The 21,999-nt window shown below is 44.3% G+C and overlaps 1 protein-coding gene across 1 annotated transcript in view; it reads left to right on the top strand.

Moving 5' to 3' along the window:
* rimbp2a (RIMS binding protein 2a) overlaps positions 1 to 15,136 on the top strand; it is a 46,787-nt gene extending 31,651 nt beyond the window's left edge. The window contains exons 7-25 of the mRNA XM_068752815.1: positions 228 to 426; positions 1,406 to 1,563; positions 1,671 to 1,750; positions 2,245 to 2,354; positions 3,306 to 4,124; positions 4,392 to 4,415; positions 5,447 to 5,598; positions 6,081 to 6,869; positions 6,985 to 7,140; positions 7,476 to 7,622; positions 8,254 to 8,347; positions 8,738 to 8,866; positions 10,262 to 10,431; positions 10,783 to 10,951; positions 11,045 to 11,145; positions 11,286 to 11,357; positions 12,144 to 12,308; positions 14,082 to 14,102; positions 14,909 to 15,136. Of these exons, the coding sequence (XP_068608916.1) occupies positions 228 to 426; positions 1,406 to 1,563; positions 1,671 to 1,750; positions 2,245 to 2,354; positions 3,306 to 4,124; positions 4,392 to 4,415; positions 5,447 to 5,598; positions 6,081 to 6,869; positions 6,985 to 7,140; positions 7,476 to 7,622; positions 8,254 to 8,347; positions 8,738 to 8,866; positions 10,262 to 10,431; positions 10,783 to 10,951; positions 11,045 to 11,145; positions 11,286 to 11,357; positions 12,144 to 12,308; positions 14,082 to 14,102; positions 14,909 to 15,136 (3,783 nt within the window). The remainder of the gene's footprint in view (positions 1 to 227; positions 427 to 1,405; positions 1,564 to 1,670; positions 1,751 to 2,244; positions 2,355 to 3,305; positions 4,125 to 4,391; positions 4,416 to 5,446; positions 5,599 to 6,080; positions 6,870 to 6,984; positions 7,141 to 7,475; positions 7,623 to 8,253; positions 8,348 to 8,737; positions 8,867 to 10,261; positions 10,432 to 10,782; positions 10,952 to 11,044; positions 11,146 to 11,285; positions 11,358 to 12,143; positions 12,309 to 14,081; positions 14,103 to 14,908) is intronic.
* Positions 15,137 to 21,999: the final 6,863 nt, after the last annotated feature.

The raw sequence follows: 21,999 nt of genomic DNA, 5'->3' as shown, positions 1-21,999 counted from the left end.
CCCCGACTGTGCACCGACTTAAAGAAGTGCCAGTCTTACTGTACATCCCATCTGCTTTCATTTGAATATAAATTGCTGCTTGTCCGTCTCGAATTTCAGTTTTTTTTGCTTTGATCTGCATTAAAAAATGAAACATCTGCTATTCTACAGAGAATTTGTTTGTGATCATTTTATGTAAATTAATCAGGTACATCACCGCCCTCTTTGCTTTCTCTTTGTTGCAAAAGGTCAAAGTTCATGACCTGGAGCAGAAATGCAGGGCACAGAGTGAACACTACAACCAGCTGTCCAAAGACCTGTTGAGTTTCTGTTTGCAGCCAGATACCGTGGAAACCCACAAACTCGGCCATACGTCCCAGATCCCCGTCTCGCCACCAGGGACAACCTCACAAATCGTCCTCAGATTTGAAGCGCAGCCGGAGACAGGTGGGTCTGTGGTCTCAGCTGACGGCCAAACATGATGCGCTGTTTAAAATAAGTGCGTTTTGCGTGCCTAACAATGCTGCGTGAGTGTAACGCTAAACTGTCGCATTACTATTATAATAGACTGCAGATGAGAATTAGCTTAAAGCTAAATCATCAGATGGCGACATTCGTATTTCATATTGTACATTGGCCCTTTGCAAATCAAATTTATAAGATAAAGAAAACAATTCTGGTATCGCCGGACCATTTATCATCACAAGGTGAATACAGACAAAAAGCTTATTCACTCCAGACGTAAAAGCTTCTACCAAATTACATGTGATCAAAGGGAGGATGAATGAAATGGAAGCGTGATCCAATCCTCAGACAGGCCAAATTACAGCTGGCTCGACTCACCTGAGCAGACGTAAACCCCAATAATGACCATGCTGGCTAATCATGATCAATATCCAACCTAATTGATCACAGACCTCTGAAGCTTGTTCAACACATTATTATTCTAACAAGACATAATGTGACCCGGAGAGCCAGCGGATCCAGCCGTATCAGCAATGCAGATTTATGCAGCCTGGCTCGGATCAAATGTCTTTGAAGTGCTTGAAACCCTGTTTTCTATCTCTCTTCACAAAGGACAAACTCACGGATCCCTTTGTGCTAATCCAGAATATTCTCCCACAAACCACAAGAAACCGCAGATAAAGCCGATCCACATTGTTGAATTAAATTTCTATTTTCTACATTTCCTCGTGATTGTTTTCCATTTAGAGCCCGTACGGTATTTACAAGACAAATGCATTGTAGATGTCAGATGTTAATGGGGGGGGGGGGGGGGGGGGGGGGGTCAAGCGGCCTTTGCCATGAAGTGTGTTTGTTGTACACGCACCTCAGCAGGAGATCAATGGCTGTGCAATGAATGGCAAACGGGTGCAGAAGGAATGACGCATGCTCTTTATTTCCTATGGAAATCAATGTCTCCCAGGCGATGAGAGCACGGCAAGCACACCGCTGCTGATAACCCGCTCCTTGCCTTGCACGCCAAAGACCAGAGACGGAGGAAGACCACAACCGCTGTCTGTCAGATACAGCACCGTGACTACGGATCGCCCCGGCAGCCCTCGACAGCTGACCTCCTTAGAGGTGCGTCTGCCTCCGCATCCCTTTGTTTTCTCTTGCATTGACCTGTAATGGTTCCGTACCAGTAATACATGTGAGTGACTTTGCCTGGTTCTGCTGTAAAACTGCAGATGGAGGATGAGGCCAGCCCGTCGCCCAGGTCCAAGCCTCGCTACACAGGCCAGGTCCGCCTCTGCACTGCCCGCTACAGGTGAAGTCGACAGCCTTCACGCGTCTCTTCATTTACTATCACATTCTCTCTTTTTTTAAGTGACATTTTGTCGTCGATTACACATGAGCATGATTTAATTAGAGAAGCTAATAGGAGCTGCTTGCCTGAAAGGTACAGCAGCTCTCCTGATTTATCATCTCGACACGTGGGGGGGGGGGGGATATTTTGTTTTTGCTCTGTGCCATTTGTGCAGGTTAACCTGTTTGGTAATTAGTCATTCCCAGCACCCACTTGGCATAGCAAAAGTAATGCATCAATCCATGCAATGATGACGCTCCAATCTATCCATTCCGTAATGATGTACAGTTTTAGACATAATGCTGATGGACAGCCAATGAGAGACTGAGACAATATTTCTGGGTGTAGTCCCACATTTGATCAGGTTTTCATGTATTTCCATGCGTTATAGTAAAACCCAATCTGATAAGAGACCTTCACGATGCATCCTGAAAGGGCACATTTCTCCCTTTCAGTTATAACCCATATGATGGCCCAAATGAGCATCCAGAAGCAGAACTTCCCCTCGTGGCAGGAAAGTATCTGTACGTGTATGGAAACATGGATGATGATGGATTCTATGAAGGTGAGGATTGACTCAAGACTCTGAAGTGGCATGAGGACATAACAGAAGCTTTAAAGTGCTTCACAGCAACAACCGGTAATAACAATAAATCAATCAAATGCATTGGTTTTGGCTTTCGCTTGAGAAAATGTCCTGTACAGCTTTTTATAATTGGTGACTGGAGTCTCTGTCTAATCACTGCAGAATCATGAAGTCTTTTCAATCAGAAGTAATTTAGCCAGCGATCCTGCAGACAACACAATTAGCTGGAAGAACAGAAAGTAGTACTGAGCCGCAGTGATTCATTGTATGTGGGCAGTGAAACTGCACGGCATCGTGGTGGAGCCTCGTATTTGAAATGTAGGAGGTGGACATGGGCCTCAGACCAAGCTCTTTACGAGATGGTCTCTTTTTAGAACTAGCTATCAGCACTTGGTTCCTTTAAGGTGTCAACCCCCGCCCCGGTCCATTTGAACTGAGGGACTAATCCAGAAGGGCTCAGAACAATCATTAGAGATCAACATCTTGAGGTCTCGATGGAAAAAGTGATTGAAGGACAAGATGATAGGGAGCTAGAGAAAAGTGCAAAGCATTTTCCTGCATCGACTGCAGCGTCTACATGCTCGAGGGTGTTGTTTCAATGGATGCAGCAGACGTGTTTTTCACATCCGTATTTACTGACGAGAGTTTAAAGGATAGCATCAGACAACCTGGAATAAATCTTACACCTTAGGGAATAATAAATAATGCATGCTTTTATATGTCCCACCTCTCACTGACTGACTCATCACTACGCGACAAAGAAAGTAGTTCTCCCTGACTGCATCTGTTAAGTAACACCTTTCCTTTTGTGTGCCTCTGAAGAGGAATTAGTGTTACATGAACTGGACATGTGCAGACTCAGGGATTCCTCTGGTTCCCTATAGAGACGGTTCAAAGGCTGTGCGTTTGTTGACCTGCTTCTTGTTGCAGGGGAGCTGCTGGATGGCCAACGAGGACTGGTCCCTTCCAACTTTGTGGAGTTTGTCCAGGATAAGGAAAAAACAGCGCTTCAGTCTGGCGAAGGAGGGGAAGACTTGGGCCTGCTGGACCATATGCCGCTGGCCTTGACAGCTGGGGATAGCGGTGGCTCCCAGGATGGCCTCCTGGGCTCATCTAACGCTTTGGTCCCCTGTAGCAATGGGACAGGGCCCCCTCTGGACCCCGAGGACCTGGTTGAAGATGTTGTGCCTTATCCCCGAAAGATTTCCTTGATCAAGCAGCTGGCACGGAGTGTCATTGTGGCGTGGGATCCTCCACTAGTGCCTTTGGGCTGGGGGAACATCTCTGGCTACAATGTGTTGGCAGACGGGGAACTTCGAGCAAGCGTCATGTATGGCGGCCGGACCAAGTGTTTGCTTGAAAAGCTGGACCTGGACGGCTGCGTCCATCGCGTGTCAGTGCAGAGTGTCACCGACCGCGGTTTGTCTGACGAACTGCGCTGCACCATATTGGTGGGAGCCAACGTGGTGGTGGCGCCATGCGGCCTGCGGGTAGATGACATCCAACGGGACACGGCCGAGCTCTCCTGGTTGCCAAGTAACAGTAACTACGGTCACGCTGTGTTCTTGGATGGGGTGGAGCACGCAACAGTAAGGGCAGGAAGGTGCAGACTACGCTTCCTCAACCTGAAGCCCTTGACGGTGTACAAGGTGACGGTGGTGGCTCAGCCGCACCAGGTGCCGTGGCAACTGCCGCTGGAGCAGAGAGAGAGGAAGGAAGCTGGAGTGGAGTTCTGCACTCAGGCTGCAGGTCAGCAAAGAGCATTCGCATGTAGATAGATACACATTACAGCATCACTGATGTATGCACAACTCCATGGAAGGCGAATGTCAATTTTCCCCTCACATCTTTCAGCAGTCTTGCTTGTAGTGGACTGCTACCCCTCTATTTACATTATTGTAAGCCAGTCTTTGCAACATAATGCCGTATCTTTTTCGTGATTGTGTACTGTGTTGTAAAAGATGAGAGAAGAGCATTGCCTGACCATGCTCTTGTTTTGTATTGTATTTCGTCCAGGTTCAACACCATATTGCAGAACAGGTCAGAATGGAACATCAGTTTTGGGTTTCCTGTATATCTGAACTCTAAGTGACATGAGAGATGACATAGATGACAACGAGGATCTAATTCACAATGCGGGATCATTGCGACACTTCGATCAATGTGAATCAATTTGGGCAAAATGGCATTTTTTTAGTGGTTCTGAACTTACACCCTGAATGTCATCATAAATACGTTTATTGAGAGTTAAGCAGTATTTCGAGACGATTGCAAATGCAAATTTTGCCCAGGTTTTCTCACTGCACCGAGCACATCGCTAATTAGAGGACAGCAGAACTTGTCATGTTTTGATCAGTTATCATTCTGATGAGTCATTTCCTCAGTCTATAGCCTCGCCTGCACTAAATATAAAGCTGCGCCACTCCTCTGTCCACCGTAATTGTCTTTGGTTTCTGATAATCCGCTGTTGTGCATTGACTTATCTTGGAGAGTGGAGGACAAAATCTGGGCTGTAGTTGTAGCGTATCGTCTTTCTGGATTGTGTCCTGCATGTGGAGGCAGCAGCCTTTCTCTGAGTGGGGGGGGGGGGTCCAGAAGTCCACATGGTTTTATCTTAGCATAGTTAATCTCCCTTCATAAGGAGCTGTATGACGTTATGGTACTGTCGACAGACTGAAAATCCTGTTCCTGCAATTATACTATTACACCAAGAGCATGATTATGAAGCATCTTCGATTTGACCACGCTCGTGTCATGTTGTAGTAACGTGCATTAAGTAATGACTCATAGTTTGAAACACATGCAGAACTACTCTGAAATATCCTCCACCCTACTACCAAATCTATTTAACCACAAATTGAAAAGTGCCGACGAAATTACAACTCTATCCACTTTGTTGTTCCCTGAATTCTCCCTTGACCTCAATCCCCCTCTTGTATGTGGATCTTTCTGTGCATGATTGTGCATCTGACGAATGCTTCACTCCGATTGCACTTGTTTTTTTAAACTGTACAGTACCACATACATTTTGACATCTATTTTATTCACATCTGTGCCCTCTCACCTCCCAGGACCTCCACAGCCTCCACAGGATGTCCAGGTGCTCTGCGGTCAAGGCCCGGGGGTGCTGCAGGTCCACTGGAAGCCTCCCATCCTCTCTCCCTCAGGCACTTCTAATGGGGCAAATGTCGTCGGCTATGCGGTGTGCACAAAAGGACAAAGGGTTAGTCCGCCGGCAATAGTCCTGTTCATCCTGATAAGAAATACAGAGTATCACGAATCACAAAGGATGAAAAATGGCTTTGATCATCATTATAGTAGTGAAATTATATGGGATCCATATTTTACATGTAGTTCACAGATGCAGTATAAAGCACAGTGTGAGCTGTTCAATCATATCGAATCCAGCTGTAACATAAGCACATACATCACAGATGGGTTTGTATTGTTGGGTTAGCATTATGTCATCAGGACCTCGGCGGACACGACAGTGCCCCCTACCTGTCATTCATGGTCAGTGCAAGACTCTTAATTTGCGAATGTCTGGGAAAAGGTCTCTTGCTCCCTCTGTTGATTGGATATGGGACTCACTACTGTTCAAAAACTCTTTCATAGCAAAATGGCCATTATCATTAGAAATGAATCATTATCCTGACGATTGCTCTCTCTTTATCTTCTGATTTAATTAAACTGATTTTAATCCAGATAGCTGAGGTGCTGTACCCAATGGCAGACTATGTGGCTGTCGAGATGACCAGGATTCAGTGCCTGGAGGCCAGAGAAGTCATCGTTAGGACGCTATCAGTACAGGGAGAATCCACGGACTCCCAAGTTGCTGTCATTCCAAACAACCTGCTTGTGCCTCTACCTGCACTTCCCCTTCCAACACCAATGCACCCCCATGGCGGCCCTCCTCCCCACCCCCATGCACAGCCCCACCTTCAATCCCCTCACCTTCCTCATGCCCCGCCCCAACATTCTGCTCTACCACGGGCACATGGACAACCACTCCCGCCTCATCCTCCCCATCCTCCACATCCTCAACACCACCCTAGACTTCCCCACCCAGGCGGACCCCCGCAACCTCAGCTCCGACCACCACATCCTCAGCCCCAGCTCCTGCATCTTCAACCACGCCCACCCCACCAAGGTCCCAGTCTCCAGCACCAACTGCCTCTGCTACCCCACCCCCAACACCACCCTATACCTCAGAGACCAGTTTGTGCCAGAGACCTGGATGCCAAAGAGCATGCAGCCCACCATGGGGGAGCTATTTTACCTGGCCAGCCTGGCTGGGAGCCCACACGCTCTCCCGCTTCCCAGCCTCCCGTGCCCAGGCACGGCCTCACCCTGGAGGCCCCGCCCCTTGCCAATCAACGCTCCCCATCGCCCCAGAGGATTCTCCCACAGCCCAGAGGCACCCTCATCCCAGACACCGTGGCCAAAGCCATTGCTAGAGAAGCAGCACAGAGGGTGGCAGCAGAAAGTGGCAAGGTACGGGGAAGTTTAAAGTAAAAAATAAAAAAAACATTTATTGAGGTCAAAATACGTGAACAAATAAAATAAGAGCCATTTATTCCCCTTGATTGTTTTTCACGCATGCTTTCAGGGTGACAGGATACAAAGCAGATACGGAGAGCAGGGTCATTCATTCCATCAACATCATTCTGATGAGGAAGATGAAGACGAGGAAGGATTTGCACGCAGCCGTCGGCGAGGACCCTCGGTCGACGAGTTCCTCAGAGGCTCCGAGCTGGGAAGGCCGGTAAGAACATGTCATCGATCTTTTACCTCCCTTTTTAAGTTCAGCCTCGGTGTGTATCCCTGTAGAAAACCCCTCCCTCACACGTGTGTGTGTGTGTGTGTGTGTGCGTGTGCGTGTGCGTGTGCGTGTGCGTGTGTGTTTGGACACGTGTGCGTGTGCACGCATGTCTGGATGGTTGCATGCACTCACTCCCTCAGCCTTGCGTGTTGCTGTGTGCATTCAGATACGTGCGTTCGCCCATCCACGTGCGTTTGTTTGCGTGCATGTCTGTCTGTATGTGGACTTAAACCAATGCGTCTTTGTATGTTTGTGTTTGTGTGTGTTACTGCCAAAAGCCGCACTATAGTCACAATGAAGATTATCACAGCGAAAGCAGCCGGGGCTCTGACCTGTCTGACATCATGGAGGAGGATGAGGAGGAACTGTACTCTGAGATGCAGCTGGAAGAGGGACGCCGCCGCAACTCACACAACACACCCAAGGTGCAGTTCTTTGCACTTATTCTAAACCCAATTGTCATAAACACCCAAAATTTATGATTATTTAGCAGACTGCACAGGCACAGATGCTTCAACTGAGACTGCTGCCTTGCATATGGTATGTGTTGTTAGTGTGTGTGTGCCGAGTTCAGTTCAGAGGAAAGGGTTGAATGCTCTTAGCATTTAAAGCTATCATGAAGGAAAACCTGGAGCGACTTCTTCAAAGTGAAATCATCCTAAAATGACTCTGAGTTAAATCAGCTCGCAGAGCGTCATATGTTACTGTCATATTGCCACCTATTTCCTCGACTATTCCCGTGTGATGCGTTTACGTGGCTAGCAGCAGCCTGGGCCGCGTGGCACAGGCCGCCAGTAGGATCAGAGGTAGATTTAAACTTCAGGTGGGCTTGTCTGTGTTTGTGCGTCTAAGCGTCTGTGTCTTTGGTGTGCCTTCCTGTGAATACTGCATGATCTCGTTTACATACAGTTTGTAGGTTGCTGTGTGTGTGTGTGTGTGTGTGTGTGTGTTTTTTGTTTTTTTCTCACACGCATTTGCGACTCGATCCACGCGTCCGCGAGCGACTGTGAATATTTAATCTCTGTGAATGCTTTTCTGTGTTTGCATGCAATGCAGACAAACACTCCCGCTGGAGGCCGGGAGGCTGGGAGAAGAATCCATCACGTTGGCTCCCAACCTCAGAGAAGGCCACTAATGGTTCCTTCCATTGGTCAGTAAAGGGAGTGGCAGGAACGAATGGAGGGAATACTTTCTATGTTTTGTGTGCCACAAAAACCGTAGTGTCTGTTGCTGTGTTTAAACTTTCATGAGCGTCTTTGTGTCTTCCGATCACTTCTGTGTCTGTGAACCATGCTCATGCTCCTCAGAGATTACAACAAGCTCTTCTTTTGTTTTACATTTTTTATTTCTGTGTAGCCACTAATCTGTTCCAAAGAGTCTTGGTCGCTTTATTCATAGCTGCTTTCCTCTCTGCGTTGTATGTGTTGTTACCTTCAGTCGCAAGGTTACACAAGACTAACACAAGTATGAATTTCTTTGGGAGGGGAATGTTAACCTTTGCACTCTAACTCCATCGCCCTCTGATTGGTGTTTCCTGTAGAGGTAACCTCTGAGAATAACAGTGAGGGGAATCTCCCCCCCATCACCGAGGATGTTTACTATGGCAGAGTAGCTCGGCACGGGACGTGGTCATCCCGCAGACACATGGGCGGCACCAGGTCTCCCCATGGTATGTGCCTGCAGTCCTGTTTGTAGCGCCGCAGCATGACGACAAAAAAAAAAAAACTAGATAAGGACACTTGCAAATAGTAAGCGCTATCTATGATGCTTAGTTGAACTGCATGACTGCACTGCACTCAAAAGGCGGCACCGCTGGCAAGTCATACCCGATGTTCAGGGTGAACGTTTCCACGCTTTAAGATTTTAAATGATTGAGAATGCGCCTCACTCTCTGCGCTGAATTTAAACGCCTGCTGAAACCCCTTCCCGCTGCGGTGCAACCACGCACGCTACTGTTTTACGAGAGCAGCCAAAATGAAGGACTACACACGGAAGAACGAGCACACATTAGTTTCGTTTTATTCCTTCATTTTGAAATTCATTTTGGAATTCTAGCTGTTTTACAGGCAGTTGTCCCTGACGTGTGTTTTCGAATGCCACAAACATTCTTCAGGTTGCTTTCTGCTACGAGAATTAGTGGGATGAGAACTTTAGTTAAACTTTCCTTTTCACGTAAAATTTAAAATACTTGTTTTCTTCTTCATGGGCTTTTTACATCATGCATGTTGGAGTCCTGTGTGCTTCTAGTGTCACGTCCATCTCGTCTTGTCTGTTCATTGCACCGTGGTTCGTCTTGCTCCCCATTTGTCTCTCATTGCATTTACAAACCGACAAAATAAAATCGTACAGATGGTGTCTGTGTGCAATTGTGTGTCCGCGTGCATGCATTTGTGCCACGGTAAAATAATTATATATTTGACTGACCACAGATTGTGTCTTGCATGCTGACAGTCGCAAATTTGACTCGACTAGAACATTTTCTATGCCTTGCTGTCCTGTCTGATTGAATCAATAAGATTTATTAAGCAAAATAAAATTCTCCCATTTTGTTTTCTTTTCAAAATCAATATCTTAGATGTGAAAATCATGAATTGCTCATCTCAGTGTACTCTAAACGTAGACTTTTTAAAATGCGTATTTTGCAATAGTTTAAGAGACAATCCTCTCTTCGCATTTCTCAGTTTCATCATCCCCGATTCCTTTCCTCACCTGCACATTTTGGGTCCCTCCCACCTGAGATAGGTACAGGAGGCAAGGCAGATCCACGAGGACAGGAGAGTCAAAGCAACAAAACATCAGTCGTTCAGAACAACTTGATGTAATTCAAATTATGGATGCAAAAGAAACATTTGCGGAATCTCAATCCCACAGATTCAAGAGTCCTTTTAGATTACAGAATGAGATGGATTTCATGGGAGAAGGAGGAAAGATGAGACCAGGAGGCATGAATCAGAGAAATGAGAACAGTCTTCGCCAATGTTTCCTCTTTGTCTGTTGAATTATGCTTGTTTGTGTCACGGTGCACAATGATGGATTGGTTTCTTTGGTCTTTAATTTGTTTAAGATGGCTACAGGGACCGGGATCGCCGCTCCCCCATGTATTACGATGAGTCGGAGCCTGAGGAGTCCTTCCGGATCTTTGTGGCCCTCTTTGACTATGATCCTCTGTCCATGTCACCCAATCCAGATGCAGCTGACGAGGAGCTGCCCTTCAAAGAGGGGCAGATCATTAGGGTGGGGATTTACACGAAACATGTTCAGACACTCCTCTTTGGGGTGAATCCAAAAGACACATCCTAGTTGTTTTGCTGCATTTTGACTACAAACACACACTGTAATCCTAATCTAATCCTGATCGGGTGTGAATTCCATTTTAGTGTGCACTATATGTTTTAATACAATATTCCCAGACTGACTTCAAATGTCATGCTTCACTCAAAGTACAATTTCAGTAAAAGTAAAAGATATATTCCCCCCTTTTTACTCACATTTGTGTTCACAATGCACAACAGTCGTGAGAAAGATCAGTTCTTGTACAATTTGTATGTTTTAAAGTTGCTGCCCGACATTTTCCTCTCTGTACAGGTATATGGTGATAAAGACACAGATGGCTTTTACAGAGCCGAACTGCGGGGCAGGATGGGCCTGATCCCTTGTAACATGGTGTCAGAGATACGGGCGGAGGACGAGGAGACCTTGGACCAACTTATGAAGCAGGGATTCCTGCCGCTCAGCACCCCCGTGGATAGAATAGGTAAAGATGGACACGCTTGGTCTCATTAACCACCAACGGTCCTGGGCTTTGGTCACAGGGATAACGTTTATATGTTGCCTATTTTGCTTCCAGAACAGAACAGAAGAGGCCTCCGTCGAGACCAGGCCTCGAGGAGGATGGTGGCTCTGTATGACTACGACCCCCGGGAGAGCTCCCCCAATGTTGATGTTGAGGTATCACAGTCCACCAACAAGCCATCCATGGATACAGATCCAAGGGAACGCGGGATCAGAGGATGTTCACAAATAATGGGAAGCTTTGTTTGGATCGGTCGTCCTGTAATAGCGCTTTCTGTATCTCTTCCTTCTGATAGGCTGAACTGACATTCTGTGCTGGTGACATCATCGCCGTGTACGGAGACATTGATGAAGATGGATTCTATTACGTGAGTGTTCATCAGCCCGCAGATATGACACCAATTATAGATTTAAATATATTTTTCTTTTATTTAATTCTATTGCTACGTCATGGTTTACACTGTTTCATGCTGTATCTGTTTTTTGTACAAAGCTAAGCTAACCGGCTCTAGGCTGCAGTCTTCTATTCACGAAGGCTCAGGAGGACTGAATTTAAGCTTGTTTCCCAATACAGTAATACCTCTAAATACGAGCTGGTATTCCACAAAACTAGCTCAAATTTGAGAGTATATGGGGCCCCACATACAAGGAAAAACCCCAAGATATGAAGCTTACCTCCGAATCCTAGGCAGAGGGAGACCTCTTTAAATCTATTTATCAAGAGAAGGCCTTTATCAAGTGAAAGTGAAGGCAAACGGGCTAAAACCAGAAAATAAAATAAAAATAAAAAGTGTCGGATCACTGCTGTCGTCTGTCTCCAAGGTAATGTGTCTCCAATGAACCACTTGTTTACACAATGTTTATTATGTTTATTTTTTATTTACTAATGCATTGTGCTTTTCATCATTTATTTACATGTTTATTTATATTATTTAGGGTTATTAATACACGAGTATTAACATACATATACAAGCAGCATTAAGGGCCGAATTAAACTAACTCCTATGTAGATGCATTATTGTATGTGCAACTAATTCTTTAATGGTTGGTATGAAATCTGAAAAATTAGGATTCTTCAAATGAATTAAAGAAAGTAAAAGTTACTACAACTTGGTTAGGGAAAAAACATTTACTGGCTCCGTTCTTATCCACAGGGTGAAATGAACGGCCACCGCGGCCTGGTTCCGTCTAACTTCCTGGAAGAAGTGCCTGATGACGTGGAGGTGTATCTGACCGATACTCCATCTCACTACCCCCAGGAAGAACCCGCCAACCGCCTCCCCGCCAACTCCGCTGCCGACGTCTCAGAGGGCAAACGGGTACATCATCATCGCCGCTCTCAGCGCTAGGCCCTGTGTTCATCCATCCTCCGTCCTCTCTCTTGATTTCCCTCTCTCGCTTCCTCCACTTTGCCGTTTGTGTGCTGTTCATTTTGTGCGTTTGTCCATGTGGTGACAGTGGTGACTCTGTACAAACTAACAGCCCCCCCCCCCCCACACTCAGTCCTCCTCCTCCTCCTCCTCCCTTCCCTCACTGTTTGGAGAAAGGGGAGAAGAACCCGGTGTTAACCCCTTTCTAAGTCTCAGACAAAGGAAGAAGCAAAGCCTGACATGGACAGAGAGGATAGACTGTGGGGGCTCTGGGGGTGACTTTTGCATGCAGCACTGGTGACGGAGGGCTTGAAAAAGGCTCCACTTATTCTTTACACAAGAGAATGTGTTACCTCTTTGCACTGAAACAAAAAAAATCTAATTGTGGTTATTGTATATAATAAAAATGATCAGTAATAACAATGATAAGAATAATGATCACTGAGAATGGAAAGAGGGAACGCTTGCCTTTTTCAAACTTGATGCGTTTTCTACCTTACCTGGCTCGACTGCTGTATTTCCTTTGAGGCTTTGTTTCTTTATGTATATTGCAAACACATCAGATCTATTTTTCAGCCTTGACGACAGCGGATGCGCCATGTTTACTCCGAGCTCCAGCGATAAGACTAATCGCAGCACAGATACGTCCATACTGTCTTGTTACAATGGAAAAATAAAAGGAAGTAATTGGATATTAAAACACATTCTTTTCCGTGCTCTGTGTCCATGTGTGTTGGTGTTGTTGTTGTTGTTGTTGTTTTGAGTCGTCATGGTGATGTAAGTCTTAGTGACAGTGACAAGGCCGCCATATCTGATTTCTTTTTGCTTTTCCTCACCCGCTTGGCAAAATAAATCAAACAAGCAGAAGAAGATTGTTCATTTCACACCATAAATGGCTCTCTCTGCCTTGTACAGTAAGTTTGCAACTTGAGATACTGAGCTCACAGCTCTAATGCACACAGCTTGTGGTCGCAGCAGAGGCCTCTTGATGGCACTCTCCACTGTGGAAGCACTTCTCTTGTCATCATGTTCTTTTTATTTTCACAGTGGCATAAGATCAATAAAATCTGGCGTTTTCAGTGTTTGACTGAAGCTGAACTTTAAATATGTGTTCTCTCCGGGTTCTCCGGATTCCTCCCACCACCAAAAACATGCAACTCAGATGAATTCCATCCATCCATCCATCTCTATTTTCTCCCACTTTTCTCCTTTGCGGGTCACGGGAGTTACTGTAGGTGTGTGTGTCTGTGTGCGAATGATTGTCTATGTGTGGCCCTGCAATGGACAGGCAGCTTGTCCAGGGTGTACCCCGCCTCTCGCCCGTAGACTGCTGGGATCGGCACCGGCACGACCCCAGCAAGATACAAGATACAGTGGGCAAGATAATGGATGGATCAATGGATATTTCATTTCAAATATGAAAATGTTCATAGTGGTATTAAAATTGATTTATTTTAAACACTATATTGCTGCAAATTTGATCATAGCCGAAGGAAATTAAACCAGAAATGTTATGCCATTAAAATGCATTTTTATCTCGTTTAAATTGTGGAAATGCGATCCTGCTGCTGCATTAGATGCGAGACCTGGTATCTCCAGTTGTGTTCCTGGGTGTCATACTCTATATGACTGTACTGTATGTTCCCTCATGGCTTCACTGATGGTGGACTTCTCCGGCTCTGTGCTGATGTCGTGCTCAACATTTGATGGCTTCCTCCTCAGTGTTTCTTCTACATATGCACAGTATGTGTGTTTGTGTGTGTATAACCCACCAAATCCAAATGTTCAAGTATCAGTTTTAGTAAAGATGAAGGAATACACTATGTAGGGAACGTTAAAGTCATATTCAGTGTTTATAATAACATTCCATTACAATTTATAAAACATTTTTAAGGTTTAAAATATATATATATATTTCTTTTAAATATTTTTTTCCTTCCTGAATATTTGATTATTTAAGGAACACTCCCCCTGGATTATTATTTATTTGTAAAGAAATATAGTTTCATGTAACACATTTTGCTATGTTTCATTGATATGTCATCTATATAAAGTGAATGAATCACATGTTTTATGTAAAAACTGCCCTAAACTAAATTATGACATATTCCATACATGGTTCATCAAGTTAAAAATATCAAAGCTGCATAAATCCTCCACCATTTTTATCTTGACCTCTTAATTTTTGATTATAAATAATCTCTGAATTTGGGAAGTGCTGCAAAACATAAACTAAATATGACATACCGGTATGTTATTTGGGGATTTTTAAAAAGCTAAAAGAAATCTCATCTCAGGATAAACGCAACAATCAACAGAAGAGAGAAACTTGAGTCTGTGATTTATTGGTTGGTTGTGTTGTTGTGATCAGCGCACTGACAATTAACTACAGGTTTAAAGGACATAGAAAAAAGAAAGAAAGAAATAAAGAAAACTTTTGCCACTACAGATAGAGAGAGAGAAAGGTTATATCCAGTATGGAAGTGTTGCTATTTCTGTAATACGCCACCCCCTGCCGCCAAACCTCCCCATCGCCTCTCTCCCTATAGGGCACCACAGAAACCATTGACGTAGTTGGGAGTGATGCAGCAACGGTCCGAGCGCCATCTCCCATTGTTCGGCCCCTGCTGCCGGGCACCATGAGACCCCTGAGCCCTACCAGGGCCCCTCACATCCCGCTGGTCCCCCGGGACTCCCAAGATCTGGCAAACAAAAAGAAGAAAGGACTACTCTCCAAGGGGAAGAAGCTGCTGAAGAGGCTCTCCCCAGTGAAATAAAAAAAAAAAACTACACATCCATGTATAATACACGCACATACTGGACTTTGTCTACTGCAGCCATACAATCAGCTCTGATCCAGCAGCAGGAAGGACGCGAGCGTTGTCTGTTGGACTGTGCGAGGCTATTTGAATATAACCAGTGATACAATTATTCATGTTTGGTGATGGGTACAGAGCTACTAAGTTATGTACAGTGCCAAAATCAACAGAGGCGTCACTTGCAGACACAAACACATGTTACTGTGATGTATTTTAAATTGACGGATGACAAAAAAAAAAGGCTATTTATGATGTATTCTTATGTTTTCTTCATCATTCGTCAAAGTAAATAGACATTTATTGAAGCAGGGTAGCTGGGAAGCATCTCGCTACGCCATAGTTTATTTGCAAAAATAAATAAATGCAAAAAATGAAATAGCAACGTCACAATAAGGAGAAGGAACTCTCACAGCGCACACTGCATTTGAGGCCTTCTGTGACGTGACGCTGGCTGCTAAAGGCTTTTATTCAGTGCAATATCTTGGAGAGGCGGAAGCACGTGTTAGAAAAAGATGAAAGAAAACAGAACAGAGGAGTGGAAGCAGGGCATTAATGTGACAAAGCTTGTCTCAGTGGCCTTTACGGAAACGACAGGAGCACGAAAGCTTTGCGTCTGATGATGCTTGGGCTTGTCATAAAAAGAAGAAGGTAGAAATAGGTTAAAAATAAAGCAGCACCCCAGTGCGAGACAAGATTTTCTGTCTGTCTTCATAGTGCACAGAGGAGGACGTTTAATGATCGATCACATGATGGCTCGCTGCTGCCTTCATTGCCTCTCCCCGTTTCACTTTCTGTCTCATGTTGACGATGAGGGCCGTTTGAAGCATCGCTGCTGAACACCACCAGAACCAGATGGGAATCTGGCGCAGAGCAATCTTGAACCTTATTCAGATGAGCTCTCTGAGCTCTGGAATTAGCTGCACAACTCAAAACTCGAGAGCTCAAATGCTAAGCAGCGTCATTTATCAAAATTCAGTCTTCGCTCCATTTAGTTAATCACCGAATCGTCAAAAAGAAAGACATTTACATAATGCTGCTAAAGGAAATATAATCAGGCCATTAGAAAGGATTTAGCCTTCCGCAGGCTGTCATGACGACTGTCTATTAAATCAATCAATCCCGTTGTCATTAAAACTGTGACTCCTCTGAGTGGGAAGAAAACGCAGTCTGAATTAAATGTTTCTGTGCGATTAGTGGAACTAAAAATCAGAATTTGAAAGCATAAACTGCCTCAAATGATCTCATTACATTCTGCACAACTTTCCCAATGCTTGCAATTCTTTTCTGTGGACAGATTTTCAAACTATAAACCTGTAGATCCATATTGCTGTCGGAGATATTTATTTTTCTTGGCCTTACAGTTTATTCTATAGTCTAAAGCGTCCAAGCAGCAATGCTAAACCTCCATACTTATGATGATCACATTCAGTCAAAACGCACGATTCAAATGGATCTATCTGGTGGCACAAACACAACTGAACACACTGTCCTACCTCAGTTCTGGCCTTTTGAGGAGACATTGACTGTGCTAGTCATAGATATGTGCATACATATTATTTTATATAAGATGATGAAATAAAGTTTGAGTTGGAATTTTTATTTTATTAGCAAATACTCGCCTCTAAAAAGAAAGGCTTGTTTAAAGTACCAACTTTGTTGTTTCTGTTACGACCCGGAGGGACGATATGTCTCATAGCTTTAACAAATGAATCTTTATGTTGTTTTTTACGCATCCATTCTGTCCTGTTTGTCTCTAATGTCAAGATGCATTCGATGATCAGAGTTTATCGTGTAAAACAGGGTTTCCCTTCCCCTAATATTATTGATAAGATGCAATGACAAGAGAGGGTTTGCCAAAATACAACGTTTTTTAACATGCTTAAATTTTGTGTCAGAGCTGCTGAAGAGCTTCTCTTTCACTCTGTCACAGAATCCTGCATTATGGTGTCCCAATACCAAAAGGTTCTCTCGTGAATGGGTGTCGTGTCTCTAAATGCTGTAGCTCTTTTGTACTCGGATCCATTTGTGTAGATAATTTATAAATGTTTCTACATCATTTTACAACAGCCTCCCCGTTCCGTGCACTGGGATTCTCTCTTCCTACAAAAGACGACAAGCATCTCATAGTGTCCTTTGGAATCAGATGTGTCGGTCCACCGTACGTGCTCGCTTTGTCAATCAAAGGATAAAAAAGAAGAGAAAAAAAATAATAAAGAAATCACTGGGCAGTATTTATGTTTACTTTATGTGTGGGTGTGCATGTGAAAAAAAATGTGACTTTTATAACCAAATAAAATTTGATATTTTTTAGAAAATCTAGTTGTGTGTTTTGTGTTTTCGCTGAAAGGTCACGTTTAGATGTTAAAAACAGCATTATGACATAACAAATGGTGGCGATATTAATATGACAGTCATCTGAGAAATCACTGCTTCAAACGAGACAAACGACAGGCCGTCCCTCAACCGAGCTGCATTTGTGTGTCAGTGAATGGGTTCATCACTGTTCTCAGATCAGGGGATTAGAGTCTGCACCGACACCTGTCTGATGGCAACAGCTGAAAAGGAAAGACATGAGAATTCATTCTGTTGTTCAGCAAAACCTCACCTTATCCTGTTCATGTTCATGACGCCTTATTAACTGAATCAATGTATTTATTTCACACACTCACACACACACGTCACAGCTATGGACAATTTATTGTAACCAATTCACCTAATTTGCATATTTTTGTTGGTGGGAGGAAGCTGGAGAACCTGGAGAGAACCCACATAGCATACAAACTCCTCACAGAAAGGCCACAAATCAGATTCGAACCTCTGACCTTCTTGTTGTGAGGCAACAGCGCTTAGCACTGCGCCACTGTGCAGGCAAAATAAAATAAAATCAGTATGAACTCTCATCCATGGCTTGAAATGCTTTCTGGCATGAAGTAAGATAATCAATTTAGTCTGGATGACAGTTCAGAATCACGTTTAGCTTAACGAACTTGCTCCCAACCAGAAATAATCTGTGGATAACTTAATAAATAAATAAATAAAATAGATTTATACTGTAAGTCACATGGTGATGTGCCAGGTCTGTCCTCCGCTTTTGCATGCAGTTCCACCACAATGCTCTGGAGGACAGTAGCGCCTTTCTGTGGGGATAGCCAGCGTGTGATGAGAAAGCCTGTGGCTTCAGGAGAAATGCAACATGTAGGGGTGGCAAATCCAGATCTCATCAGTGAATCTAATTGGCTGATTAGATTTACTTGCGCTTGCGCTAGATTTATTTGCACCAACACAAGTTGTGTGCAAATAAATACACCTACAAAGCTTCCTGTGAGTAAGAGTCCCTCAGCCTTCTCCATCTCCTCATCCCTGCCTCCCTCCTCTTTCATAGCCCGCCTATACATATTTGTTTTTACCGTTTGCTTGGCTTTTAATACTGATCCAAACAGGAGAAGAACCTAAAACATTAAGAAATAAAAAACATATATTTTACTGAGGTTTTGCTGAGCATTCTGTTCTCAGGAATATAAAAAATAAAAAATATTTTTGACTTTGTAAATCAATTCCTCTTTGTTTTATTTTTTCCAACCTATTTGCCCAATACTCCCCTCTCCCTTTGTCCTTCCTCGCCACTCATCTCCCCCTCTGACGCTCTCATTCTCAGTCTCGATCTTATTTCCCCTCGCCATCTAACAGATCTATATTGAGCTGTAAGTCTCTGGACTCCCCCAGGGTCACTGGGTGTTTAAAATTCTCGCCAGTTGCAACCTCTCTATCACTCTGTTTCGTCCTGCCTGCCATATAACCATCGGGGGGGCCACAAGGAGTCATCCATCCTCTGCTGGCCTCACTGAATATTTCACAAAACCTCAGAGCGCCGGTTAAACACTGACCCATCTGATCCCCTGTCCCCAAAAATCAAAGCAGGGATCTTTCAGGTAAAATATTTTAATTTGACTTTGATATACCAGGGGACCTTTGGTCATGCGGTTTGTTGAAGAATCCTTTTGAAGTCTCTGGGCTTTAAAAGTTTCTGACAGTTCAGACAGCATGTGTGAGGTACAGAGTTTTATTTTGGAGGGGTGCATTGTACTTTACACCATAAGTCTCTTTGTATACCTTTAGTAATATTTATATCTGAGCCAGTCAGAGGAAGGTGACCTTTTCCCTATTTTATACGCACTGTGTGTGTGTATATATTTCTATGTAATCCATGTTTCATTACAACATTTATTTCGTGCCTTTTAACTCATGGTAACACATTAATTAACATAAAAGCACATGTAGATTTACTGTGCATGACATGCACTTCCCATGACAATATTTAACATGTGTATTTCACATCACGGGTACATTTGCCCCCATCAGTAACCCCACGCACAGGAAATACATTATTTCGCTGCATGTTTTGCAGCACCTGGAGCTCTGTGCAGGAAGCTACACAGATAACTTGTTTCTTCTCAGGTGAGCAGAACCCTCAACATAAATCTAGATCACACTGAATAGCTCAGCTGCCTGCCCATCTACCCTCTCAAATATTCCTCGCAGGTGGTTTGAGGCACGCTGCCTACCTTTACCTCACAGTGCTCCGAGGGCAGCTTGTCAGTGGGGGAGCTGGTAACTCATTCTCGGCATCCTGCAGGGGTGGAAAACTGATATTCATGGAAATGGTGCTTTGTCATCACATGAAGAAAGTTGGCTGACTTGAATAGAGGAAAGAAAAAAAAACAGGGTGCAGGAATTGCCTTGTGTAACACAAGGCAATTCCTGCACCCTGTTTTTTTTTGTGTTTCACCTCCAGCTGAGACGCAGCGGAATGGGAGACGACCTCGAGGTACGATTTGGCTGGAGAGCCCTCAGAACGTGCACCTCAGGTGTTGAAAAGTCTGGCTGGCCAGCCGCCTCTGGCCAGGCTGCAGTGCTAAGTGTTATTACACAGATGTAACTGCAGCTTTATGTTCAGAGGCTGGGCTCTGGACCCCCCCCCCCCCGAAGAGATCAGAGTTACAGCATTAGTTTACAAGGCTTCCTCACAGATGCCTACATAAACGCTTATGGCTGCACTTTCCTTCTGTAGCCCTAACCAAGGACTCTGTTCTTATTATTCTATTGTCGTGGTTCCAGCCAATAAAATGCAGCAGCAACAGAACGAGGCAGAGCGACGGTGGGATTGTTGCTGCTGTTCAATATCCTTCAGCAAAGGACCAGTCCCCGGTTGCTCGGTGGAAGGTTGCTCTGGTGATATTTGATATGACCTGTTCTGATCTGTTCATAATCAATTCAAAATACACTTTGCCCCCTTGTCGGTTGTGTTTAGCAAAAAAAGAAATGTAATCGCACATGTTTTCCCCTGAACACATGAACTGTTGTTCACATAGTTTAAATATTAAATAAATTAAATCATCACTACGTCCATGTATCTTCTCCTGGGTCGTCCTCTAGCCCTGTTCCCTGGCAGTTCCATCCTCAGCATCCTTCTACCGATATAGTCCCCGTCTCTCCTCTGGACATGTCCAAACCATCCAAGTCTGTCCTCTCTGACCTTGTCTCCAAAACGTCTAACCTTCACTGTCCCTCTTATTGTCTCATTTCTAATCCTATCCAACCTGGTCACTCCCAAGGAGAACCTCAGCATCTTCATCTCCTCCACTTCTAGCTCCGCCTCCTGTCTTTTCCTCAGAGCCACTGTCTCGTAACCACAATATTCCCCCTGGTGAAAAGGCGAATATACTTGTGTTTAACAAACCCTTATCTTAGTTTAAGGTACGATCATGTTAAAATGAGTAAAAATAGGCAGTAAATTGCGACTTTGGTCATAAAACAAAGAATTAGGTTAACGATACTGAAACTTGGATTTGATGATAGTGCAGAATTAAAATAAAAAGGATGATAATAATTCAAGCTAACGGGACGTCTGCACCAGATTTCATGGCTAATATCCAACAGCTGCTAAAATAGTTTAGTGATCAAACACCAACCATCCTGCCTTCCCTTGACTAATAGTGGTAATATGGGTAAAAACAACGAATAGACAAAGACAGGCAATTTCACATGCATTTTTTCTCTTTGGACATTTGAGACACTTCCTGTATAAAGACATCACCCACACATATTTACATCTTTATCCATGTTTCTCCACATCAAATGACTCTTCAGGCATCTGGTCACAGTGAAGGAGTCACACATGGAGCCTCTCTGTTATCTCTAATAGCATCAGCAGCAATTATAAGATCTGGAGATGTTCCCAGACTCAACAGTCATCAAATCACATCCAGCCCCCCCCCCCCCCCCCCAAAAAAAATACAGATGAGCTGCTCAAATTAAAGCTCAGCGGCTTCAGAACGTGATGCATTAACTAACCCCATGCTGCAAACACAGGAGCGATGCGTACAGCAAAACCAAGATCCTCTCCTGAGGGAACAAACTCCATCAGTCCTCAAAGTTCTATTTGCCATTTAGAGAAACATAAAAGTCGCTCTAAGGACCATATTTATTAGAATCAGCCTGGGCCGTCAGGAGAGGGAACAGATTTCAGTGATGCTTGCGTGCGCGATGCTGCCACAGTGGGTTCAGTTGGAAGGCATTCAGTAGCATTCAGAGAAGTGGTGGGTGATGTTAGAGCGAGGACAAGCAAAGACTAGACTCGTCCAAGTGCATTAAACCAATGCACTTAGTCTGAAGTCTGTGCAGATGCAAAGTGGATCCGCCGGCTCCAGCTTCCTGTTTGTAGGACACACTACATAAAGACACTGTTTTAGTTCAGGCTTTGAACACACACTCTTCCTCAGTATACCTCATTATAGCTGGTGTGTGGAGTTTCAGATCAACGC

The sequence above is a fragment of the Brachionichthys hirsutus genome, chromosome 19, assembly GCF_040956055.1.
Source record: "Brachionichthys hirsutus isolate HB-005 chromosome 19, CSIRO-AGI_Bhir_v1, whole genome shotgun sequence".
Lineage (NCBI taxonomy): Eukaryota > Metazoa > Chordata > Actinopteri > Lophiiformes > Brachionichthyidae > Brachionichthys > Brachionichthys hirsutus.
The sequence above is the reverse complement of the archived record's forward strand: the minus strand, read 5'-3'. Positions and strand labels throughout refer to the sequence as shown.